Source organism: Asterias rubens, chromosome 6, assembly GCF_902459465.1.
Source record: "Asterias rubens chromosome 6, eAstRub1.3, whole genome shotgun sequence".
Classification (NCBI taxonomy): Eukaryota; Metazoa; Echinodermata; class Asteroidea; order Forcipulatida; family Asteriidae; genus Asterias; species Asterias rubens.
The window spans coordinates 15,303,606-15,331,173 of record NC_047067.1 but is presented as its reverse complement, the minus strand read 5'-3'; the positions used below and the strand labels follow the sequence as shown (position 1 = coordinate 15,331,173).

The following is a 27,568-nucleotide window of genomic DNA, read 5'->3' as shown; positions in this document are numbered from 1 at the left end:
GTCTCTACTTGGTGAAACCAAGAACTTAGACAAAAGTTATCCGGGTTTGCATGTCCTTGCTTTGCTTTCGTGTGCAAAAACAATAAGGACCTGGTAAAAGAATCAAAATAAATCTAAAAAATGGGAGAGCAAAGAGAATTCCTTGATAAAAGGTTGACCAATATGAGTGCATTGGTGTAGTTGTATTAACATTCAAACTGAGAACTTCTCAGAATAGGTCCCTGTTTTCTTTCACAAAAGAAAACAATGTGGTTATGTGCTCCATGTTTGTCAGGAAATAAAGTTGAACACAGGAGGGTGTGCACACAGCTCTGTGTTGCAGTCACTATGTGGACACATTCCTTTGTTCTGTACACTTATGGAAAATCCTATTCTTTGACACTGTAAATAACACTGTGTGGACATGTGTAAGTCCACATAGTGTCTGAAGTCCTCACATTACATATGTGGACCTCTTGTTTCAACAGAGCCACTTTTCTTACATTGTATGTACCATGTAAACATGTAGCATAAAACGTGACTGGAGGTCATTATGCACTCTCATGTTTTGAAGATAAACTTAAAAACTATCTGATATGACCGAAATTATTTGTTTGAAATTTTATTTTACAGAAAATTGTGAATGTAGAGTCTGAAATCTACTAAATATTGTTTATCAAGCAGCATCTTTGTGGAAACGTGGTGGATTTAATCCCACAGTTCTAATATAACATCTGAATTCTAATTAGTTTGTATTGAATTGAATTGCAGTGGTTAAATGAACAAATTCTTCAATTTAACATTTCTTCCAACCTGTGGTGCTCCAAGAATTTTGAATTCAGTCTTAGGAGCGGCTTGAGTAAACATTGATACTAAAAAGCAAAGATTCATCTCATCCATGAATTGATGGCAGCATTATTAGATTTGTTACCTTGAAAAGTGCATGGATTGCCTTGGAGACGTGTTAAGTGCGTGTTGTTTCTGTGGTGATATTCACGTTTTCGCTTCTCACATAATGGCATCAAGCGTCAATATTTTCACTTTAATGAGATGCGAGATTTCACTCCTTTGGTGTGGTTTATATTAATATTTACAGCCTGTGGTCCATTTCTTTGAACTGTTTATTTAATAGGTGTTTTAACCTGTGTGCTTTTCTTAAACTAATGATTCTTGTTGCGTTATTTACTTCATTTATATTGTGAACAGACACAAATTTACTAGATTTAAAAAAATTTTTTTTTAATAACCCAAATTGATTAATCCCCGGTCAGTTCCATATTTTTTTAATTACTTGACATTTGAAATAAAATATCAAATTCCCTTTAAAGGTGATCCCTTTTCTGCCGCTTCCCATGTTGTATGGTAAACTTGGGTGTGATCCCTGGCTATATACAAGTTGCCAGTTACAGGTTGAATGACTTCTGACTGGCAGCCTTGAATAGAGATTGACAAAAAATTGGAGAACCCCAACCCTAGGGTTAGAGGTTACAGGTCAAAATCCTGCTCCAGTACATTTTTTTAACCCAAAATTTAATAAAAGTTCACTCTGAGAGTCAGTTTCTCATTGTGTTTATTACTTTTTTTCAATCTTGAGTGCACCTTGTGTTTTGCATTAGTAATACCAGTTAGTTTTTATTAGGTTGATCTTCTTGTCTTTTTCAAATATTTTATCAGTTGAAAATGTTGAACCTGTAAATGCATGTATTATGCAAGTAACCTTCATGTCCAAGTGTGTTGTTCGTATGTGATCTTTGAATTATAATGTACAAGGATTTCCCTATATACTGCATTCTCTACCTACTCGTATAGTGAATGTGTTTACATAACTCTACATGCACTATGCAGAGCCAAGTGCACAAGTTGGATGTTTTATTTTTGGGCTAACTTAAATAAACTCTAAATCTAACCTTCAAGGGTTTGAGTACTTTTTGTAACACAAAACACAAGTTCTACATAATTATTTACATTAAACTTACACAGTTTGAAGAAATATAACATGCTGAGGTGCTGCAGTTTTTGAGAAAAAGGTAAAGCAGTGCACAAATATAATTTTGTCTCGCTTTTAACATGTAAAACAGATATGGTATAAAAAATAAATACCCAAACCAGTACCGGTAAATTCATTTTACTGTAAAACGTACAGTGTATATTTTCCAATTTGGGTATAAATACCCAACTGGTAATTATGTACATTTTTGTGCAATGTTTTGCTCATTTCTCACAGCTGTGTAAAGCACCTCAAAAAGCAATATTTTTAGGGAAGCTGTCTACATGTACCATCATTACCTTTCACAATGTAGTTTAATGTAAATCTGTGGACATTGTGTTTTGTGGCCTACAAAAAGTATTCAAACCCTTTGACACAACAAAAAACTGTCTGAGAAATGTTTGGGTTTTTATTTGTTTAACTCACATCCACTAAGATTCCTTTTTGATAACTGAAGCACTGCACATTTTGAGACGATCTCAATTTTGATGGTTGTATACTATGTATGTGATTAATTAATAATGATGATAAAATTATCCAATTTATAACCACATGTTTTTCTTTTTTACTTTATGCAGTGTAAATTTAAAGAACGTTATACTTTTCTCTGAAAGTTTTTAATGTCTGTATGCATTACCAAGATTACACTTGATTATTTAAATTATTCTTCAAAATATTCGCTTGAATATCACAGCTTTTACCTTAATACAATTCATGTTCATATAGTTCATAGCTTCTAAAATTTGTTAAATTTAATAATGAAAAACAAATAATTGAAAAATTAACAATTTTGTTACTTTCAAGGTAACAAGTTCACAGTAAACATAGATATTCGGGACAAAGGTTTCCTAAACTAGTTAATTATGAATAGTTCATTTAAACGTTATTCCCTTTGACCATCTCTACAGATCTCATTATGCAACCAGAAGCCAAATGTTCCTATCTTGATGATGAGCTAAGAGGATTTCCAGATTGTACAAAGAAAGTCGCTGTAAGTTCATATTGATCTTAGTGTGTAGTGTGTTGATACAACATGCACGTACAATGCACTGGACAGTCTATTGGTAGTTACTATCGAGCAATGAAGAGCTGTTGACATGGCTTAAGTAACGTAGTTTTTGAGAAAGAGGTATTTTTCACTCAACTAATAAAAGACTTCAGACCAGAGACCTTTTAATTAGCATCTGAAAGCACATAAAAAGGGTGCTTTTTTTCATTATTCACTTGCAACTTCAATGACCAATTGAGGGCAAACTTTCACAGATTTGTTATTTATGCATAATGTTATAATGTTGAGATACACCAAGGTAGAATACTGGTTTCTGACAATTACCAAATGTGTCTAGTGCCTTTTATACCGCTGCCATTAATTTCAACATTCTTCAGTCAGTAAATCGCAAATGGTTTATTACTTGAAATTTGAAATAAACCGTGGGATTTCTTAAGCTTTAAGGTGATCCCTGTCCTGCCACTTCCAAGGGTGTATGGTAAACTTGGGCATGATCCCTGGTGCAACAGTTTGAGGTTGAATGGCTTCTGACTGGCACCCCTGAACAAACTAAATATTGACAAAACTCGACCCCCTACCCTAGGACTAGAGATTGCAAGTCCGACTCCTGCTCTGTACCATAATTTTGCTTTGTTCAACCCCAAATTAAATAAAAATTTACTCGAGTCAGTTTTCTCTTGTGGTTTATTACCTTTTATTGACCCAGATGGCCAATCGATCTCAAACTTCTTTAGGCTTGGCACTTTATGTACATGTATATGGTGGATTTGATAATGTGTTTATACTGCCAGCAACTGTTTTGTTAGCAAAAACCAATTCTGTAATGTTCTTTTTAAAAGCATTCGTGAAACCATCTCAATTCCCTAGGAGTATAGATGTAACACCGGCAGCTGAATTGGCGCACAGCTTACTAATTGTTCACATCAACAATCTCTATTCACACGTGTCCATTGACTCCTAGGTGATGAAAAGCAATTACAATGTAGTTATGTGTTATACCTAGCCGCATCAAACTAGTTATTTGTTATACCTAGTTTGATGCGCTTGACTTCTCAGCCGTGACCTGCATCACTCATGTTGTGTAATATTTTTATGATAATGCTAAATTCCCCTGGCCATCCATGCATATGAAAGAAAAAGGATGGTTTCTCTACAATTTTTCAGGAATGACAGTTTTTCAACCTGAATATATGAGAATGATTTTTTAGCGAGCCAATAAACTGAGCAAGTCCATATTCAAATCGCATTAGTATCAAATTGCAATGGGAATTATTATTTTCAAGATTTTTTTACAGAAATTAGAAGTTAAAAAGAAGATTTAATTTCATATGAATATGTAGTCTTCGTCCTAGTTGTTTTCTTGTTTGCAGATGCTCAAGACTCGCAAATTATTTGCCAATGCAGCTTGTGTTAGGTCAGCAACTACATTATGTACACTGTACAAATTGTAGACTTAAAGGCACTGGACTCTATTGGTTATTACTCAAAATAGTTGTTAGCATAAAACCTTACTTAGTAACAAGCAATGGAGAGCTGGTGATAGTAAAAAACATTGTGAGAAACGGCTCCCTCTGAAGTACATGTAAAGTAGTTTTTTAGAAAGAAGAAATTTGTCGGTAAAATAATAAAAGACTTCAGGCCTGAAGCCTTTTTATTAGGCATCTGAAAGCACACAAATTTGTGCAACAAAGGTGTTTTTTATTTCATTATTCTCTTGCAACTTCGATGACCAATGAGTCAACATTTTCACAGATTTGTTATTTTATGCGAATGTTTGAAATACACCAAGTGAGAATACTGGTCTTCGACAATTACCAGAGGCGTCCAGTGCCTTTAACTGTTCTCTGAGCAGGATCAGGGAAACTCTGGTTTCTCTAACCCTTGTTACCAGTCGTAGGTGTTTGAATTCTGCAGTAAGAATACTTTATGTCCTGATGTTTTTACCCTCGTCTTCTGAATTGGCTTAATGACATCGCAACCTACATCAAACGGGTAACAGAAGCAGTCAAGTGGAAAGGCATGCTTGAATTATGACCATAGACTGCTTTATGAGTTCCCCTTGAGACAGTACAAACGATAGACCCAATAATGCAGAAACACTTTGGCAGTAGTGTCATAACATAGATCGTTTGTCTTTTTACGCAGTGGATGAAAGAAATGTGGTCATCTGATCCTTGTTATAAAAAGTATGGCGTCGATGGCAGTGACTGCTCATTTCTTATTTACCTGAGTGAGGTAGAAACATGGTGTCCTAAGCTCAAATGGAGAAAACAGACACCCAAATCTCTTCTGGTAAATTCAGAAAGACCAAAGGTACAGTTTAATAAATTTGAAGTATTTTTATTAAAGATTTTAATTTTACCAATAAGCCATTTTTGCAAGTTTGATTTGAATAATGTCTAGTACAATGACTTGCTTAGTCACAATGTACCGCTTGCATTTGAATTCCGACAGACAAAAGAGGCAGTTGCTATGTCGAATGGTTTGGGCAAGCCTATGCAAAGCGACCTCTAGATGAGGGAACTTCCAGATGAGCAAACCCAGGTACCATTGTGTCATACATGTACACATCCATTCAGAGTTGTGTATGGGTGTTTACCGTCTCTTACGTACATGTACCCACAAAAAGGGGTGCCCCTGATCATGTGACTTAGCAACTGTCTCAATAGACTGAGGATTTTAAGTTGTAACTTGTGATCAAGCACATCATCGATGTACTTGACAATATTCAAATTTAACACACAAATGACTGATTCCAGTATGGATGAAAAAATGGAGAATAAATTCACACAATTTTCAATGATGTTTCACCAGCACACTAGTGGCTTCATCAGACTGGCAACTCATCACAGCTGGTTTTTTCTTTTTATTGATAAAATTGATATCTTTACTGAAGTTTTAGTGGACATTCCTAATGAAACTATTTAACAATTTTGTGGTATCTTAGAAAGAGTATTTTCTTGAGTGAAGATGCAATATTTTCTTGTGTATTTTGTATAATATTGAGACCAATGGTGTTTGAAGCTTTGTATGATGTGGAAATAAGAGAAAAATGACCTCGGTCGAGAAACGACTCATTTCGCTTGATCGCACCACAAATTGTATGATTTACTCCTTTTTAAAAAATGATCGAACTTGTAAAATATTTCTCATCAGGCGACGATACAGAAGGACAAGGCTGGTCTGATGACCGTCCTAAACAAGGCGTATTTGAATAAGTTGGAGTGGGTGAGACTACGTATTGACAGAATGTGGGACAGTAAATGGATGCCCGCTGCGGAAGTGCTGGAGAAAAAACAAGACCTTACAAACAGAGAGCAGAAAAAGGTAGACAAACACATTAACTATGTAATTTTTGTTGTTGCCAATTGAACAAACCAAAACTGATGACTTTTCTGTGGGTTTGTTATTTTCGCATGATGTCTGGCCCACGTTAGCTCAAAACAAAATATGTCAAGGAGTCTGATGTTTATTTTGGATAATTGTATTTGCACTGGTCGTGATAATTTTGCACTTTACAATAACTATGGTTGGATTTGTTGATGAAGCGTTATAACCAAAAAAATGTGCCAGAGACTTTTAAAAACATATGTGATTTTGCATAAATGTGGGTGTACAATATATTACATGTAGATCATTGTGTTGTTATTTTGCAGCATGTATTTCCTTAATTTTTTTTAGTTTTGCTTAATTCAGTACACATGTACAAATAATGAATGTTAATGAGTGCAATAGTTCGAATATTTTCATCAGTTGAATGATGAAATGTTCAATCAACGAGGTGGAGCCGAGTTGAATCAATCATTCCATTTTTCAACAAATGAACAAATTCTTACTATTGCACGAACGAAAAACAATCATTATTTGTTTCATATAACATCCAAGTAGGTCTTTGTCTTTTTGATTGGAGGATACAACTTTCAAAACAAACTAGAATTTAGTGTTTGTAGAAACAAACACTAGGTGTTCGGCTATTGTTGGGTCAGTGTTTGAATCAATAACCAAAAACAAAAAGAACAAAAACATGTTGCGTTTCTAAGCGACCATTGTAATATTGACAAGCTGTATAGGGGACATGTCATCAGCGCAAAGAACAAATTTGATTTCTTGTTTAACGTTTTATTATATGAAACGGCCGGCGCAGATTTCCAGCGATTTTCAACACACTGAATAACAAAGTGGATGAATATCGGAAAACTGATTCCAGCAATTTTCCAGGCATTGTAAGTAAGCATGGAGAAGCGGTCCGTGCTTATCCCAGACGCTTCCAAAAAGTATGGGAAACGTTGGGCGCATTTCCGAGCCGATTCCAAAAGCTGTATGATGAAAAACGATGGGTACAGATCAAAGCTGTTTTCATGCATGCAGTGGTGCACAATTCAGGCCGTTTCGAGACTCCTAAAGCTTTGAATTCGGTCGGTGTAATTACGCTTGTCGAAATGATCTTTGAACAAAATGTCAGAAAACGTAAGGAATAAAGAAATAGATTAGCTCTTGGCCCATATCGTAGGAATTTGTTTTTACTGAAACAGCAACTTTTGCACATGCAGGGGAAGTGTCCAACCAAAGAGCTACAAGAAAGAGCAAACATTACGACTCGATGACACGTGGTTCAGGAGATATATCTTTGGTTAACTATAAGCATTGAATTCGCGTGACCTGACATCTAATGATGTCATGATAAAAAAATTAACGAAAATTATAATTAGGTCTCCGTTCTACCAACTGGAGTTAAATCAAATTTCATCTTGCACTGCTGTTTGACATAATTATTCCACTTACTGCAAGTACTGATTTGTACTTTCCAGATTGATATGATTGCAAAGATAAGATTATTAAAATTTTCACCTTAGTTTGTATTTGTGAATTACTCATGTTTGGAGGGACATGTTTGTTGAAAACGCCTTGAAAACAGACTACGTACGTAAAGCCCTTTCATATGATGTATAGATTGTCAAAATAGCTTTTGTGGTTGAGGACATAGGAACTTATGCATAATGACGACTGAAGAAAAGACTAACTAACCGGAAAATAAATGTTTGTTAAAAACGCCTTGAAAACAGACTAAAAACCAAGCTATTTATAGGAGAAGAAAAAAAATTAATACAAATATATATATATTTTTGTCGTCAAGTGGTCTCCCATCCAAGTACTGACCGGGCCGATTTTGCTTAACTTCAGTGATTGGACGGGAGCAGGTGTTATCCATGCAGTATGGTCGTAGGTAAAACCAAAAATGTACTTTTGAAGAAAATATACAGAAAATTCGATTTGAACCAGAAGACAAGGTCAAAAAGGGGTCATGTCTGCGAGGCGTTAACAGAGTTTTTAATAACCTTTCCGATGATGTATTGATTGTAAGAATCCCTCATGTAGATCAAATGTTATGATTTTTTGAAATAATAAAGTTTGAATTAGTGTATCTCGTCAACTGATAACGTCATCGTGACGTAACAACTTCTGTATCATCTACTGGTTTTTGTCTACTCGCATGCAAAGTTTCAACTTAATGCAAGCTTCGCAACTATGCTTTTCTTGCGGACAATCGACTCGGAGAAGAATATTAAAAATGAAAAAAAAAACGGAAAAAAACCTGAACAATAACAAAGAGTTGTTCGGGCTGTTGCCCGAACACCTAACAAAGCGTAGGCCTACAATTTTTAATTGTGACATTACACCTGTTATTTTGGTTCGGGCTGTTGGATTCAACAGTGACTATGTGCATTCTGTACAGCTATTTTGAGACACGCAAACGCTTTTATTTAGTATGTGCGTTGCAGTAACTGTACTGCTACATTACCAGAGACACGTTTACGCAGTGATGTTTTTACGCACCTTGTAATAGTACTAATCGAATGGCACCAAAAATGCACGGTGAGTGACATACATTTGTAGCATGCAATGGTACATTTATTTGCTATCACGTGACGGACAATCCTCCAATCAAACACCAAGGATGTGCTTGGGTGTTATATAATCATTTTAATGAATACTTGCAAAAATCATTATTACAAAATTCAAGAAAACCGGGTTTATTACCCTTCTGATTGCATTTTCTTTGATGATGTACACACACTGTACAATCTACCGCTACATGTACCACAGCATAAGGTATGGTAGAATTTGTCACCCAATTTGTTCTAAATACAGACATGTTACATCAGTGTAACAACCCATGACTAAATAGTCAAGCAAATCATCCAAAGATAACTGAATTTTAATTGGTTAGAGTACACATTAACCTGGGAAATGTTTTAGCTGGAAGTGATTTATTCCTTGAGAAGCCCCTATGTGCATATACCATCAGAGAGCAATGCCTTTCTTGAGAATAGAAGTACATTTTGTCATGTTAGTTGGACAATACATATTTTTAAAAACTAGACCAGCAGTATTTATCATTTTTGATCGTTGGGATCTCTAAATGAAAGAGTTTGAAATGTGTCATGGGATGTTTACGACTTGTACCAACACGACTGTAAAGGAACATTCAAATATATATTTTTTTGATTTTCATTATCAGGGATCAGGTTGGTTCAGTCGTTTCTTTCCCTGACTTCACCGCGATGGACTCTGGTGAGGTAGTGTTTAAAGATGCTATGTCAGATTTTTGGCCGATTTGACCCAAAAATTTGTGATTTACAATTCAATAGGTATTTTGATGGGGGTCGAAAGTTACAAGCTTTCATTTGAGCCATTGCTCGAAAAAGTCCGCAAATTATAAGTAGCAGTAAAATAAAGTACTCAAAATTATTTTTTGATGGGATCCCGACAATATATCACGTGACCAATTCTGATGTGTTTTATAAAAAAAAAGGTTTACAATTTTTTCATGGTTCCTGACCATTAAAAGTAAAAGTTGAACTTTTTTCGTTAGAGCGGGTGATACTCTTAGAAGTATCATTCACTAAAAAATTTTGTTTTTAATGTTTGGGGCAAAAAATCTGACATAGCATCTTTAAGGGCAGTGCTAAAGACAGACTTACTAGAGTGTAGTAAACTTTTGCTTAGTGGAGTTGGGTTTGCTCTCAATATATCATGGAGGCCTTATAGTTTTGACTGGTGGCCTATTAATAACTTTCATAAGGAATATTATCTGCTTAGTAGTTTTTTGGGACACTTGCCAATGGGAAGCATGCAGGGATTGTAGAGTAAGCAGGGTTGATTAATGCTGTTGCACAGGTGAGCAAATGGTGGTAGCTGGGGCATCTTTTCTTGCTTGTTTGCTTACATATATTCAGAAAAACTAATAATACATAGGTGTTTGAAAGTACTACTAATGTATTCTATAAATACAGCTAAGTCATTCATAATTACATGTAGGATGGGAACTTGCATCCTACCACAAAATCCGGGTCACCCTACCCCAACCCTGGGTCCAAATTCATAGAACTGCTTAAGCAGAGATTTATGCTTAGCACCTTTCTGCAAAGCAGAAATAAGCATGATACCAGTTACATATTGTACATGTGACATGGTAGTTTGGTTGGTAACCTTATTCTGGTAAGCATAATGTTGTTGTGCTTAGCTACTTGTTTTGCTTTAAAAGCAACTCTATGAAATTGTGCTCAGATCTTTGAATTATGTATTTACATGTAGGCTACCACCCAAGTCTCTGGGAAAGTATTTAATTGATTTCCTTATTTTCCTTAAGTTACGACTTGTTAATATTACCAACCAAACTTGTGGCGTGTCATGGTCTAGCGGTTAAGAGTACCGGATTCAAACTCAGGCATTTCTAACCAGCAGAGTGTGGGTTCGAGTCCCAGTCCTGACATCTGTGTCCTTAAGCAAGGCACTTAACCATGATGCTTCATCAGAACCTGTTTCACACCAAGAAGTTGTTTCCATCAGTTAATGACATAAGAAAGCTGCCTTTTTCATCAGGGCCAAAACATGCTCCTGTGATCCATCATGGCGCTACATGTAGGTCACTCTGCCTCTGTTTTGGAGTGGGTTTTTTTTTGCGCTGTTTTATATTTGATTTGATATCCTTGTCCTGCCCATTCCTTTTAAAGACACTGGACAGTCTATTTGTAATCGTCAAAGACCAGTCTTCTCACTTGGTGTATCTCAATATAAATGCATGAAATAACAAATCTGTGAAAATTTGGACTCGAAGTTGCAAGAAGCTACAAAATAAAAAACACCCTTGCTGCACAAATTTGTGTGCTTTCAGGTGCATAATAAAAGGCTTCAGGCCTACAGTCTTTTAAAATTTGAGCAAGAAATTACCTGTATCTTAAACACTTTACGTTACTTCAGAGGAAGTCGTTTTGCACAATGTGTTATACTATTAACAGCTCTCCATTGCTCATTACCAAGTAAGTTTTTATGTTAACAATTATTTTGAGTAACTACAAATAGTGGCCAGTGCCTTTAAGAGGTTGGAGAAAAATAACCATCACTCTATTATGTTGTACCACAACATTCAAAGCTCTTCTCAAAACTTATCTTATGTCACAGGTTTTCAGGGGATAGTTTAGTTGTATCTGTTTCCTTTCTCTTGTTTTTGGTTTACTGCGCCTTTAACAACACACATCAAGTGGATATCAAGTTTTTTTGTACTTTCTTAAAAATGCAATCTATACATCCTATAGAGCCGTATTCAGACTATTGTGGATCTGAGGCGCTACAGGGAGACGTTATTATTATTATTAATATGCTATGTTTGTTTTCTTCTAGATCTTGATCCACATGGGTTTGCTTACTAAAGAGTCAGGGTTTAAGATTGCCGAGAAGGCCTTCTCTGGTGGACCTCTTGGTGAGCTCGTTCAGTGGAGCGATATATTGGCCTCACTTTACATCCTTGGGCATGAACTGGAAGTCTCTGTTACTTATTCATCTTTAAAAACGTAAGTGGAATTCTGTATTAGTTGAAAGTGAAGTGCCCCGTAGACCTGGGCTCAAATTCATACAGCTGCTTAAGCAGAAACTATTGCAGTTTTTCTGCTAAGCAAAATTGATCAGGATACCAGTTAAATTGTGTATGTCAAATGGAATTTTAGCTGGTAACGTTATTCTGGTAAGCAAACTTTCATTGTGCTAGGCAACATTTTATGCTTAAGATGCTCAGTGAAATTGGGCCCGGGCTCAATTTCATAGAGCTGCTTAAGCACCAAAAAAAGTAGCTAAGCACAAAACTATGCTACCAGAATAAAGTTACCAGCAAAATTACCATGTCATGTGTACAATTTGTGACTGGTATCCAGTTTTGCTAAGCAGTTTCTTCTGCTTAAGCAGCTCCATGAAATTAGGCCCTGGGCTCAGAGCTGCTTTAAAGCAGAAAAATCTTGCTTAAAAAGTCTCTGCTCAGCAAATATTAGCAGGATGCCAGTCAACGATTGTACATGAGAAATGGCATTTTGGCTGGGAACCATCTTTTGGTAGTCCTAATTTTGCTGTGCTTATAAGCAGCTTTATGAAATTGAGTCCTGAGTGCACTTAGTACTTTTTTATTTATCACAAACAAGGATAGTGTGCAGCATTTAGTGGCTACATGTACTTTGTAATAATATAAAGATAGGAAAGATTTACTTCACACACTGCCACCAATGTGACATATTAATATTGCAGTACAGCAGTGTTAACAATTGAAGCAATTCATATGAAAATAGGCTCATATGCACACATGAATAATAATACGTTGTAATAATAACTAGTTCTTCACAATAACGTCTCAATGTGCTTTACATTAGTGTCCTGGTCACTGGGCCAATAACATTCATTTTAATATTTCTCAACTCCCTGGGGGGTATACAGCCCGAGCTGCCGGGACGCTCCAGTTGTTTTTTCATACACAATATCAACCTTTACCCTTGCAGAGACAAGTTGTTTTAAAGTGGAAATTAAATGAAATTTTTTAAGCTCCTCTGAGCTCTATTGGTCTTGAAACACAATCGAAAGTAAAAACTAAAAACCACTGTTTTTCTAATCACTGAAACAAAGCTCTTGTACAGATTTTAAAATGCTATTTGTAAAATAAAAACTGTTTTTGTACCCATTTTCATTTTAGATTTTTGAAAGGAAAGGGTGTGGTCAGCCAAAGTTGCCCCATCGGAGGTGAACGTCCTTTCGACCTGGTCTACATTGACATTGTTGGTCTGAAACAATTTAAGAAAGCATCAGGGTCACTCTGGAAGCAGCTCAAGTAAGAAAAAGCATTCATGTGTAACATTCAGAGAGAGTATAGCACTGGTTTTATGGCTGGGTTGATACAGTGGTTTATTTCCTTGCCTTCAACCTCTAGGACCCTGGTTAGAAACAAAGCAGTGGCACTAATAATAATAATAATAATAATAATGATAATGATAATGATAATGATAATGATAATGATAATGATAATGATAATGATAATGATAATGATAATGATAATGATAATGATAATGATAATGATAATGATAATGATAATGATAATGATAATGATAATGATAATGATAATGATAATGATAATGATAATGATAATGATAATGATAATGATAATGATAATGATAATGATAATGATAATGATAATGATAATGATAATGATAATGATAATGATAATGATAATGATAATGATAATGATAATGATAATGATAATGATAATGATAATGATAATGATAATGATAATGATAATGATAATGATAATGATAATGATAATGATAATGATAATGATAATGATAATGATAATGATAATGATAATGATAATGATAATGATAATGATAATGATAATGATAATGATAATGATAATGATAATGATAATGATAATGATAATGATAATGATAATGATAATGATAATGATAATGATAATGATAATGATAATGATAATGATAATGATAATGATAATGATAATGATAGTGGCTTCTTATATAGCGCTCATATCCATCACTCAGTGACGCTCAAGGCGCTTTGAACAACCTTCAGCATTTTTCCTACAAGGTATGTGGGACTATGTTTGAAGTATGAGACCTACTCCTTTTACATAGCACTATGTAATGGTTTATAAGGTGCTATGGGGCAGTATGCTGCCAATCAAGCCAGGAACACCAGAGCGATCCCTTACTCTTTTTCCCCCTACTGTGTTCTTGTACGTGCATTACACAAAACAAAGGAGCTACTGCTTTACGTCCCATCAAAACGCTAAACACTGGGTCTGACCCAAGTGAGCCCCTGGAATGACGTCAAAGCTATTCGAACGCACCTGGGGAAGACCGCGGCTAACCCTAGGAAGCTAATCGAACGCACCCATAGTGAGAAGGTGTTCTTTACTACTTGGTATTGACTGGGTTGGTGGCATGCTGCTGTTTATGAGCGGAGCCAAAGTCAAGGTTAATCAATAGAGATCATTGTCATTACCACACTGTGAAGACAAGGTCCTCACCAACTCTATTTATTGCATCCCTGTGGAGTTGTTCTTTCCATTGTCCCTGTAGTTAAGAACCTCCCATTGACTTTGTACACACAATTCCTTGTGGAGCATCCCAGTCTTTAGAATTTCCCTATGGAAAGTTTTTGCTTTCCCTTTTCTGTTCTGCTCTCGGTCTCCATAAGGTAGTGAAAATGAAATCACCAAAAAAAGTTAAAACGTCAGAATTTGTGGTTTTTCTATTGCTGAATTTTTGTTGTTGTTTTATTCATGATCCGGGGCCATTCTGTGGGTTGTTCAATTTGTGTGTTGCACCTTAACTCATATTAACTATCTTTGCATTATGTAAAGAACTATACTAAGAGTTTTAAAATTAAACTGCACCATAATGGAAGTACTTTGGTTGGTATTCATCTATATAGTTTGCCTTATGTTGGTTTCATGTGGGTACCAGCAATTGATACACTTACTGCAGAATCACACATCGTGTGTCTCAAAAAAAAACTATCCACTTTTGAAATGGCTGCCGAATAAAAAATATATGATTCTGGGAAAAAATATTTAAATGTATGGATAGCTGATGGACTCAACTTTCATATGACACCAAAAAGTCTGTAAATAATTTATTCTTGGTTGAGCACTGCTCAATGAAAAAATAAGTAGCCGACATCTTGGATTGAATTTTGTAAGCTCAAAAGGACTTACCTCTCACACATTGGAAGGTTAATTCCTGTGCAACCTAATTGTCATACCCTTTACAAAAGTGAGCAGTGCTCACTTACACAAGCATGATTTATTTTGGACTTTTTGATGTCATATGAAAGCTGAGACTATAAGCTATCTATACATCTAAAACCTTTCTCCCAGAATCATACAAATTTGTTAATCGGCATCAATTTCAAAAGTGTATAGTTTTTTTTTAAGACACCCTGTAATGCCTGAGATACATTTTTTTTGTGAGAAATAAATACACAATTTTTTTCTCTTTCTGTTTTAAAGCTGGTTATTTTAGGTTCAAAACGCAAAAAAGAAAGAAAACGGCACTGAAAGAGTTAAACATTAAATTACATTTCTACTGAAACTCCTTGACCTACATGTTGTTAATTTTGCCATTTGTCAATCTTCAACAGTTGTATGCTGCGAGTTATAGATTCGTTTGGCACGGAACCAGCCTACAACATCCGCAAGTACATGAAGAGAACAGGCCGGAAAACTGACTGGGGAGGCTGGGAACTACTCCCAACACAATTCTTTACCATGTTTCGTAAGTTACTTAAGCTGCTTACTTAAACAAAAAGTGTATATGAGACGGTACTAAAGACTATTCCACAGAGTTTACTCAATTTTCCTTTAAATGTACTTTTTTTCTTCTTTTGTAAACGTACATGTATTACTTACCGCGTTTTTTATCCACCCGCCGATTTAGTTCATTTTAGAAGCGTTTAAAAAACAGTTTAACCTGTTTACACCATAACCTGTTAATACCATAACTGGTAAATGCGATTTTACATGCTAAAATAGTTTTTGTCTCGCTGCGACAAATTTATTTTTGGTAACTTGTTTACAAATTTCTCAGAAACTACAGAACCCCAGTTAGAAGTATATTTGAAGGGAAGCTTTCCACTACTATTATCTTCACATCCTGTGAGTTTAATGTAAATCTGTGGACATTTTTAAAGGGATGCTTCAATTTCGGTACTGCAAACGTCTCAAGATGTGACTTCCAAGTTGTTCATATTATCCAAAAACAAATGTTTTCTTATCTTCTTTGTCCTCAGCCCACACTCCTGATAACTCTTACATGGGTTTTGTTGTTGAAAACAATGAAGAAACTCAAACAAAGAAATCTAGGAAAAGAGACAACAAAGCCTTGGTATATGGCAAGATGTCTTACATGTGGAAGGTAGGGTTCTTGCTTTGTTAATTACATCAATCTTAAATCCCTCAGTCTTTATTATATATAGACCAATGCTTATTTACTCATTCTTTAAAGGCAGTGGACACTATTGGTAATTGTCAAAGACCAGTGTTGTCACTTAATGTATGTCAACATATGCATAAAATAACAAACCTGTGAAAATTTGAGTTAAATTGGTCTTCGATGTTGCGAGATAATAATGAAAGAAAAAACGCCCGTGTCAAATGAAGTTGTGTGCTTTCAGATGCTTGATTTCGAGACCTCAAATTCTAAACTTGAGGTCTCGAAATCAAAATACGTGGAAAATTACTTCTTTCTCAAAAACTATGTCACTTCAGAGGGAGCCGTTACTCACAATGTTTTATACCATCAACCTCTCCCCATCACTTGTTACCAAGTAAGGTTTTATTTTGAGTAATTACCAATAGTGTCCACTGCCTTTAAAGGCACTGGACACTATTGGTAATTGTCGAAGACCAGTAATCCCACTTGGTGTATCTCAACATATGCACAAAATAACAAACCTGTGAAAATTTGAACTCAATTGGTCATCGAAGTTGCGAGAAAATAATTGAAGAAAAAACACCCTTGTCACATGAAGTTGTGTGCTTTTGGATGCTTGATTTTGGAACCTCAAAATCTAATTCTGAGGTCTCGAAATCAAATTCATGGAAAATAACATCTTTCTTGAAGACTTCATGTGTGTTATTACTTCAGAGGGAGCCGTTTCTCACAATGTTTGATACTATCAACAGCTCTCCATTGCTTGTTACCATTAAGTTTGTATGCTAATAATTATTTTGAGTAATTACCAAGTATGTCTACTGCCTTTAAACCTTGTTACCAATAGGTTTTATGCTAATAATTATTTTGAGTAATTACCAATAATGTCCACTGCCTTTAAAGGAACGTATACATTTCGTAATCACTCTTAAAGACTATTGGCAGAAAAACTAACTTGGTTTGAAGTACAGTAGCTTTCGATTGCATAAAGCACTTTTAGAATCTATTCGCTCATTGAGCAATGTGGTTATGTGCAAAGGATATAAATTTTTGTCCGAAAGAATTTGAATCTGAGGAGTTTTTCTGTCTGAAAGGTTTTTCTTCCTGCCATGACATAACCGCTCCGGATTCTCAAAAACGCTACCCCCTTTTAGAATGAAATGTTCACAGATTTATCAAGTGAACATTGAGTTACTGTGCAGTGATACCAGAAGAGCAATCAATTAACTTGTCAGTGTATAGCGATTCAAAGCATTGTGACCCAAATCCTTGAAAATTCTAGGTCTGTTTCAAACTGAAACAAACTGCTGAACAAGCAACAACTCGGATAAGACTGTTTTTTGTTGGTTATAATAAACATGTGATAGAATGAGGAAATGTGTAGTTAACATGAATATAGACTTGCATGATATCATTCTTCTCATTAGTAATAGTCATTACCTGGTGTTACCGCAAATCTTTCCATATCGTATTTCCACAATGCAAAGTTTCAAATCCTACTTAATTATTCTGTTTGTTTTTCTAACAGGAAGCGAATGCACATAAGTTTCTGGAGATTATTAATCAGAGGTTTGAGATTCATGCGACTGTTCATGTTGATCAGAATCAAACTGAAGAGGTGGATGCTGTACCATCCTATATACACAATCATGGCATACTCTCAGTACATGATCTTCAGCATCTACTTAAAGAAACAAAGGTAAAAATGTCACTTGGACCCAATGGGAGACTTGTGTACGCTCCTTTTTTTACAGTTCTTGCCATAATTGCCATGCTCAGACCTCTGCGCATGTGCCTGCATGCTCAGACCTCTGCGCATGTGCCTGCATGCTCAGACCTCTGCGCATGTGCCTGCATGCTCAGACCTCTGCGCATGTGCCTGCATGCTCAGACCTCTGCGCATGTGCCTGCATGCTCAGACCTCTGCGCATGTGCCTGCATGCTCAGACCTCTGTGCATGTGCCTGCATGCTCAGACCTCTGCGCATGTGCCTGCATGCTCAGACCTCTGCGCATGTGCCTGCATGCTCAGACCTCTGCGCATGTGCCTGCATGCTCAGAGCTGCAATAAAAGGACTCTTATGTCTGCTGCCACCACCGTCTCAAAGTTTCCCATTGTGTAGCAAGGATATAACTTCATTAGAAAATTTCCGATATATATATACTGGCAGTTAGGGTTTTGGTTTTGCGCTGTGTCAAGCATACGTTTTTATTTATTTATTTTTTTTTTTTGGGGGGGGGGGGGTTCTAGGGGAACCCACAAGAACACAGGGCTTGTTGCTGAAAATGTTTTTTAGACCATTAAATGACTAGCGTTGCTTGTGAATCGACTTTACCTACAACTAACTTTAGAGTATAGCATTTATAATTTGTTTGGTTCTAGGCAGCAAGGTCACATCTTATACATACAAATAAATATTAATATGTTTGGTTCCATGCAATTTGTCATTAATCTTGATCACTTCTAAATATTGTGTTTGATGTGTAACCTCTTGAACATTGTCCAAGGACAACCAGTTTCCTTCTACTCAACCAATTGGTACTAAATAAATATTCCTGGTCCTCGCACTTTAACCCTATTAATTAAAGTGTCATTTTATGCATTTATTAATATTTATCTTTCTAATTTCTTGAAATTGCTAAGTTTATTGTTAAATTTTCAATCTTATTGTACTTACCTGAACACACTCAAGCAGTAGGAGAAATCTTTGAAGATACACTTATTGCTAAATTAAACTATACAACTTTTTGCTGCATAGTTTTGATTTTATTTTGATCCTAATTAAGTTTCATTTGCTTTTGAACTGTTTTCCTGACCATAATTGCTTTTCTCTGTTTTAGCTTTTTATTGGACTAGGGTTTCCTTATGAAGGCCCAGCACCATTGGAAGCTATTGCTAATGGCTGTATGTTCCTCAACCCATCATTTGGACCACCAAAGAGTAAATCTAATACCAAGTTCTTCAAGAACAAGCCAACTGAGAGGGAGGTATGTGTTTACATTCAAACATTATCTCATTGTGACGTGCTTATGTGCGTTTGTTTTTGCACAATTATGTCAAGTGTGATGAAAGAAAAGAAAAACATGTATTGATTTTGTTGATTTTTTTTTGTGAGAGATTGCCTAACATCACTAGGCCAATTGGCCACTTCATTGTGAGGGCTAACGATTTGGGCTATGGAACTAAATCAACTACCACCAGGGGTATGTTGCTACATGTACCTACTCTTGGGGCTGAAACAGGGTTACCCCCTTCATGTAAGGATGTAGGCATGGGTATCATCCACTAGGAGCCTAGCTGGTAGAGCAGTTTGCATTGTCATTCAATGCTTTGTTCAACGTTATGAAAGCATGCCAGCAGGCGATATCAAAATGGAAAAATTAAAGTTACAGACTCAAAAAAAAAAAAAAACTGTGGTTATTAACTTGATACTTAACATAGAAAGTGTTATTAATCCAAAACCACACTGACATGACTAAGCCAAAAAAAATGAAAACATATTACTTGATAGAACCTTTAAAAGGGACATCTACATGATGTAATTTTCACACATTTTTTCAAACATTTTAGGTTGAACAAAGTATTGGCTTGAACAGGATTAAACCAATGTCAATGACATTAAGATTAACGTGCTAGTGCCCTACCAGCTGAGCTATCTAGCCCTATGTCAGCGGTCTCCCTATTTTGTCAAGATCTAGATATTTTGACTAGATATTTTGTTGATGCAGTTTGTTGGCTGCTGCTTCCCAGGTTGTATGGCTTTCGACTGGTACCCTCGAACGAAGATATTGAATAAATAGGTAGACCACCAACATATGGCTAGATAGCTCATATGGTAGAGTGGCGGCACATTTATTTGTAGGTCGTTGGTTAAAACCCCGTTTTAATAAAAATGTCTTTGTTCAACCCCAAATTATTTAAAACTTACCCAATCCTTTCCCTCTTGGTTTATCATTTTATGTTTATGTATATGTGGCATGTCATGGCCTAGCGGTTTTTAAAGAGCACCGGACTCAAGCTCTGGTGTTTCTGATCAGCAGAGTGTGGGTTCGAGTCCCAGCGGTAACACCTGTGTCCTTAAGCAAGACACTTAACCTCGCTGCTTCTTCCTTTGGATGGGACGTAAAGCTGTTTGGTCCTGCGTGTTGTGTAATGCACGAACAAGATCTCAGTGCACTTATTGCAATGAGAAGGGGTTTGCCCCTGGTTTGATCAGCAGCTTACTGTGCCACAGCACCGAGTAAACCATGACATGGTGCTATGTAAAAGGAGGTCTCATAATTGTAATGTAGTCCCACATACCTTGCAGGAAAATACTGAATGTTGAAGCTGAGTGACGAAAATGAGCGCTATATATAAAGCCACTAAATATGTATTTATATTCTCATTCTTTAAAACAGTTGACATCCCAGCATCCGTATGCAGAGGTATACATTGGCAAGCCACATGTATGGACTATTAATGTTCAGAACTCCTCCGCTGTTCAAGAAGCCATTGATGAAATCAGCAGAGTGGATTCACCTCAGCCCTACCTACCTTATGAATTCCAATGTGAAGGAATGCTGCAGAGATTAAATGCCTACATCTCAAATCAGGTAAAGATCTCGAGCTGTGTTCTCATTGGACTTGTTCTTCTGCTGCCTTGCGAAAAGTTACCATGACTGGCTATAGTGTATTTGTACCGTGCGTTCCCACTTAACATATAGTCACGGTAGGATTAATGGGAGACTTTTGAGATGCTGGCGGCAGCAGACATACAGTTGGGTTTTTTTGCGGCTCTGAGCGTGCGTGAGCATGCTCGGCACTGAGCGCGTAGGTCTGAGAACGTGCAATATTGTGAAAAAGGACCTTCTAAAAGTCTCCCATTAGACTTTTTGGGAGCACTGTTAAGTTCCTGTGGCTGCATGGAAGTCTTCCGCGACTTCTTTCGCCCTGCTAATTTGACATCTTGGTTGTGGTACAGGGAAGTCAATGGATTAGTTTTGTCATTCTACAGAAAAGTTGTGTTACTTTTAAATCAAACAAAGTCCAATGGGAACATAGATTTAGTTAGTAAAGATTGTAGATAAACGACCTGAAGATTGTGTTTTGTATCTGGCCCAAATGTTTGGAGCTATATTACAAAGTGATAATGTCACCATTTTCATGCATTTTAAAAACCATCCTCATCAAATTTTGTAAATTCTATATTGGTGTACGCTGCACTTCCTTGGCAAAACACCCAATTCGAAAATTTAGGTTTTTTATACAAGATCATTTATTTGTAAACTGAGGGCGCTTTCTATTTCAAAGTTTTCAAGGCACACTATGCATGGATGTGAACATAACATATAATTTACACTTTCGTCCATTTTTATTAGCAAAACAGCTTGATAACTGTATTTTTGTTTTTATAAACATAAAATTGTGATCCTATTTTCCCTGTTGTATACTGCATAACAATTAACAATTCTTATTGCGATCAAAGTACTATATATGTTTAGCCAACACAAACCGCAACTGACTCAATTGCATTTATCTCTTACAGGATTTCTGCAATCATCCCAATTCCTGGCCACCTAAATCAGCAATGCACATAAGAACATCTAAGTTGAACCAATCCTGCAAAAAGAGATGTATGGAGGATGGTAAGTCCTAATGTGATATCAATGTCGGACTTGAATTTCTTTAAATTTCCAGAATGAAATCTGCTTTAATATTATTAGATGTGCTATGTTAAAAAATGTTAATGTTATTTGGCGTGTCATGGCTGAGCTCCTATGTTTCTGATCAGCAGAGTGTGGGTTCGAGTCGCAAGTCTTAAACACTTATGCATGACACTTGACCATTATTGCTTTGTCCTTCGGATGGGATGTAAAGCCTTAGGCTTAACGTGTATGGGATGTAAAGCCTTAGGCTTTATAGTATTGTGTAACGTTTTTCCTGGGGGAAAAAGCATGCTCAATAAGCTATCCCTTGGTTATTTTGCTTAACCCTACTCCCAAGTATGCTTAGCTATTTCCCAAGTAATGTGTTTTTGGGGGGGAGTTTGCAAGGGTTAGCAATGCAATTTTTCTTTGAGTTTTTCAATGACATTCATGTAGTGCGAGTCTCTCTTTAAGCTTTAGGAGGTAAACTTTCAGGATTTAAATGTTTACAAACAAACGCCACTCATTGTTTTCCATTTTGATTTTCAGTTACTGAAAAATAAAGACATTTGCTCGGTACTGGAAATCTCATATGCAAATTGTATTTCAAGTTCTATCCTAAAACTTTGTTTAATGATAAGTTAGGCCTACTTATATTTATTTCAAAATTGTATATTTCTGATAAAGTATTTGAGTATATACCGGTAGTCATTGAGTTATGTTTACTGGCTGGTATTAATGAATGTGACTAGCCGTCATGTCTAGGGTTTGTACATGTATTTGATTGATTCTATTAATTATGTGTTCATATTAATTTGTTTTATTCGTTTTTTGTTATCCAGATTTAATTTGTGAACCAACATGGTTTCATCATCTGAATTATAAAGATGTCATTGAAAAGTGAGTATTAATGTTCATACATCTCAATGTGTTTCACCACATTTTTCACTGAGTTTCTTGAGTTAAAGACACTGGACACCTTTGGTAATTGTCAACGATCAGTCTTCTCACTTGGTGTATCTCAACATATGCATAAAATAACAAACCTGTGAACAATTGAGCTCAATTGGTGGTCGAAGTTGCGAGATAATAATGAAAGAAAAACGCCCTTGTCACACGAAGTTGTGTGATTTCAGATGCTTGATTTCGAGACCTCAAATTCTAAATCTGAGGTCTCAAAATCAAATTCGTGAAAAATTACTTCTCTCTAGAAAACTACGTTACTTCAGAGGAAGCCGTTTTTCACACGTTTTATACTATCAACCTCTCCCCATTACTGGTTACCAAGTAAGGTGAATTATTTATGGCCACAATGAAACCCTGCTACGACAAAAGAAATCAACAATCATTTTCATAATACAAACCAGGGTTTGTCATTCTCTTGAGAGAAAATACGTGTATAAACCTTTACCGAAAGCCAGGGCTGAAAATCTGCAAAGATCTGCTGGAATCTTTTACCACTCCAACTTAATGATAAATGGAGGTGGCAGCTTGTCCATTAATGTAAGCCAATTTTTGTTATGGCAAACGGACAAAGGTCTGGAATCAGGGATTCACAATAACCCCTAGAAAAATGGAGATTTTGAGCATGAATTCCATTACCATCTGTCCCTCGTACACGGGAAACAAAGAGTAGAACAGTAGGTGCATACCTCACAATGGAATGTACAGGTGAACATTCACATTAGCTGGTCAACTGACCATGAAAAAAGGGCGCAAAATCTGCTGTTTTTTCATTTCCAACATGTTGACGGTATAGGTGTATCGCTACCATAATTACTTTAAAAAAAATCAAATGAGCAGAAACTTCAGCGAAGAAAATGCTTTGAATTTTATATCACTCTTAGTTTAAACAATGGGAGACTTTTGATGGCACAATGTGGCAGCAGACTTACCTGGTAAATCCATTGTTCTTAGTAATGTGTGTATGCTAAGATATACGGAAACAGTAGAAATTTACCTGGTAAGTCTGCTGCCACCTAGTGTCATCAAAAGTCTCCCGTTGGACTAGACTGGTACCCTGTCCTTATACGCAAGGATAAGGACAGGTATTGGTTGTACAGAAGCAGCGATCAGAATATTGACTCAAGGCCACTCTCTGGCGTAATTCACAAACCTCAAAGTGTTTAGGCTACCATTTGTACTTAATTTGTTGATTTGTTTTAATTCTTTCTTATATTACAGAAAGTTTGGTGCAGAGTGCAAGACTGTGGATGAAGTTGATGAGGTGTATGTGCCAGCAATCAATCCAGTATTATCATCCTGTAAAATACAAACCAATAGCCTTTTATTTAGCTGCGCTGGACAGGATCAAGATTTGAGACGAATCTGTCCGTGCAGAACTTACATCAAAGGGCAAGTAGCCTTATGCCAAGAATGTATATTATGATGAAATCAACAAGAAACAGTATTTAAATTTATGATGCATTGTTAAAAATTATGATCCATGGTTGTGAAGAGCGGAAAGGTAAAATAACCATGTTTAATGTGTAAGCTTACTTTTTTATACAGACAGTAACCAACTGCCCTGAGAAATCTGCCACCTGTAATACTGCCTTTTGGCAGATACTATTTGCCCCGTCAAATCTGCCCTCCTGAAAAACTGCTGTTTTGCAGAATGTTTCCCTCAAATGTTGTTTGGATTTTACAAATCATGAATGAGTAAGCAAAAAATATTTCCTTGACAAAGCATCAACTGTGATTTTTGTTTGCCTTCAGGAAAACCTGACCTCATAATTTGGTGCTGTTTTCGCAGAATGTTCGTATGTTTTTTTTTTTATAAAGTTCAAATACATGTAGGATAAAACGTTTGAGAAAATCTATTGCTTTTGGTATACTTGTTCTTTAAGATTTAAGATATGCCGCACACATAAGTGATGTGAAAAAATGCATTGTTACTGATATTTGTGCTTCACTAGAACCAAGATAAGGTACATCATTCATTGGGACTGTGTGTAGAACTACAGCTACATGTACTTCACAGTATGCATACTGTTCTAGGATCAAGCTGAAGTACATTAGTGCCTAGTGGTAGTATTGACAAATCTGCTGCCACTTCTAGGCTAGCAGATTGGAATTCAGATGAGCATATGGGTGCTTGGCAAAACCACCTTGGCCCAATTTCACTGAGCTGCTTTAACACAAAATAAGCTGAGCATAACAAAATATGCTTACCAGAATATGGTTACACGCCAAAATAACATGTCACATGTACAATGTGTGACTGGTATCCGGCTCATTTCTGAAAATTGTTAAGAAACTATTTGTTGCTAAGCAGCTCTATGAAATTGAGCTCTGCTACTTGCGATAAGCATCATCAGTGGAAGATAGATTATACAATTTTCAGATTGCAAAGTGAACATACAACGATTTTTGTATTTACTTTGTTAAAATTTATGTTAAATGTTTCTCAGTATTTGAGTAATATCTGACTGAAGGGTTTGGTGCAGTGTTTACAATTTCAAGAATTATATTAGTTCAAATACTAACTATTTTAGCGTTTATGCCACAAGGAACCACAGGAACCAATAAGGTACCACAAGAAACCACAACGAGACATTGTCTTTGCCATCTGCTTACAAGGTTGTGAGATTAATCATAAAATTGTATGAAGATTTATTTAAAATATATAATAAGATTTATAATGAATAAATGTTGTTATTTATATTTAAATTATATTGTGATTGAAAGAAATTGATTTGAATGAAATAGATATTGTAATAGTTTTTCACTTGATTTTCTAAACACAAAGTATCCCAACTACTTTCAGTTAAACCTCTATTATTATTTTAACTTGTATTTCTGCTGAGCTATTGGATCTATTTAAAGTAAAGCTATTGTGTTAGGTATGTAGGCTACAGTAGGTTAAAAAAAACACTTACTTTTAATGCATAGACTAATTAATGCAAATTTGTTAATTGTTTAAATTTTAGTTCATGTTTATGAATTGGATGAGTGAAGCATCGATGCATGAAGAGAAAATGACTGAAATCAGAAACTGAACTGCATGGATAGGTACTACATAGGTAGAATAGGCTGTTGAGCTACACCACTCTAACCCAATGCCTACTAGACTTGTTGGCAAGTCGTTATCACAGCAATTCTCGCGACACTTGCAATGCTCTCGCAAGACTACTACCTCGGTTCAGACTACTGCATTAGCGCTCTGCGAGTATTCGGCAGCCAGCAGCTTCCTGCAAGAGCATTGATCATGCGAGAGCAGTATTCGATCGCAGAAAACTTGATCATTACGCCACCACCACGACTCGACTATCTCATCCCGGCAGACCATTAACGACTTGTCCTCAAGTCTACATGCCTACCAAATCAAAACACATCGGAATCAATACAAGAAAATATGAAATTCTAGAAATGCTGCCGGGCTTAAGAAAATCACCCTTTCAAAATAGTTGAACAGAAGCTGCTCTGTTTTCTTATAAGCAGTAACTTCTAGAGGTTTAAAGCCAGTGGACACTATTCAATTGGTAATTGTCAAAGACCAGTCTTCTCACTTGCTGTATCTCAACATATGCATAAAATAACAAACCTGTGAAAATTTGAGCTCGATTGGTCGTCGAAGTTGCGAGATAATAATGAAAGAAAAAACACCCTTGTCACACGAAGTTGTGTGCATTCAGATGCTTGATTTCAGGACCTCAAATTCTAAACTTGAGGTCGCGAAATCAAATTCGTTGAAATTTACTTCTTTCTCGAAAACTACTCCACTTCAGAGGGAGCCGTTTCTCACAAGGCTTTTTACCACCAACCTCTCCCCATTACTCGTCACCAAGAAAGGTTTTATGCTAATAATTATTTTGAGTAATTACCAATAGTGTCCACTGCCTTTAACTGTTTACTTGTAGTGATTAAGTGTCCTACCTGGCTTTCTTAAATACAAAAATAAACACTTTACCACAACTGTAGGGGTAGAAAAAGGGCCTCTTTACATTTCAAATCGTAAAACCTAAATCTAAATCATCATTCATCAGGTTTAAACCTTTAGGCCCACATCCAGAAATAGCAAGGTGACCAGCAAGTGTGTGGTCCAACTGTTTAGTTTGCTCATTTGTCCTGAGATAAATTTTAATTAACTGAAAAAAAAAAACGGTTTGGCAGAAAGTAGTTTTTTGACCATTAAGATTGAGTTTTCATAAACTACAATGCACTGATAACGATCATCACCATTTTAAAGAGTAGCAAAACAAAGGTATATAAAATATGTTTCATTTTGGTTTTATCACATTTATCTTGTTCTCCAGAGTCAAGAGTAATAGATTTTAAATATTGCCTCGGTTGTTATTTATAAGAAAATTTGATGGAATGTTTAGATTGTAAAAGTGTCAAATGGCAATAAGGAATGGTTCATATAATCTAGCTCAACTTGCCTTGTACAGTCTTGTATTTTGTTTTGTTTTAGCATATTATGTTGGTTTTTATTACACTGTTTTAGTGAATAGTTCACTATACATGTACATCTATACATTACCATTTTAAAAAGTGCCTTACAAAAACCACCAGTTTATGAACAGGGGAGAGATAGTATGTGTACAACTTATATCAAATCAAGAATGAATTGGACCACTGAGCTTTGGCAAAAATAATATAAAACAAATTTCTGTTGATTTGTTTACGCTTTGTGCTATTTGCTGTATGGCATGCACACAGCATCACCGATTCATTGTAGGGTAACTATCATTGTTTGAAA

General features: G+C 36.0%; 1 protein-coding gene across 7 annotated transcripts in view; it reads left to right on the top strand.

Moving 5' to 3' along the window:
* The window catches only part of LOC117291477 (alpha-1,6-mannosylglycoprotein 6-beta-N-acetylglucosaminyltransferase A-like), a 40,886-nt gene extending 14,501 nt beyond the window's left edge, over positions 1-26,385 (top strand). For 6 of the 7 annotated variants that reach the window (XM_033773202.1, XM_033773203.1, XM_033773205.1 and 3 more), the window contains 13 exons: positions 2,875-2,957; positions 5,121-5,288; positions 6,132-6,302; positions 11,658-11,827; positions 12,988-13,122; positions 15,447-15,580; positions 16,095-16,219; positions 17,766-17,936; positions 19,078-19,224; positions 20,638-20,832; positions 21,765-21,864; positions 22,707-22,764; positions 24,049-26,385. In XM_033773202.1, coding sequence (XP_033629093.1) covers positions 2,875-2,957; positions 5,121-5,288; positions 6,132-6,302; positions 11,658-11,827; positions 12,988-13,122; positions 15,447-15,580; positions 16,095-16,219; positions 17,766-17,936; positions 19,078-19,224; positions 20,638-20,832; positions 21,765-21,864; positions 22,707-22,764; positions 24,049-24,253 — 1,862 coding nt within the window. In that variant the 3' untranslated portion in view covers positions 24,254-26,385. The remainder of the gene's footprint in view (positions 1-2,874; positions 2,958-5,120; positions 5,289-6,131; positions 6,303-11,657; positions 11,828-12,987; positions 13,123-15,446; positions 15,581-16,094; positions 16,220-17,765; positions 17,937-19,077; positions 19,225-20,637; positions 20,833-21,764; positions 21,865-22,706; positions 22,765-24,048) is intronic. The other variant, XM_033773207.1, reaches the window with a different exon arrangement.
* The last annotated feature ends 1,183 nt before the right edge of the window (positions 26,386-27,568 follow it).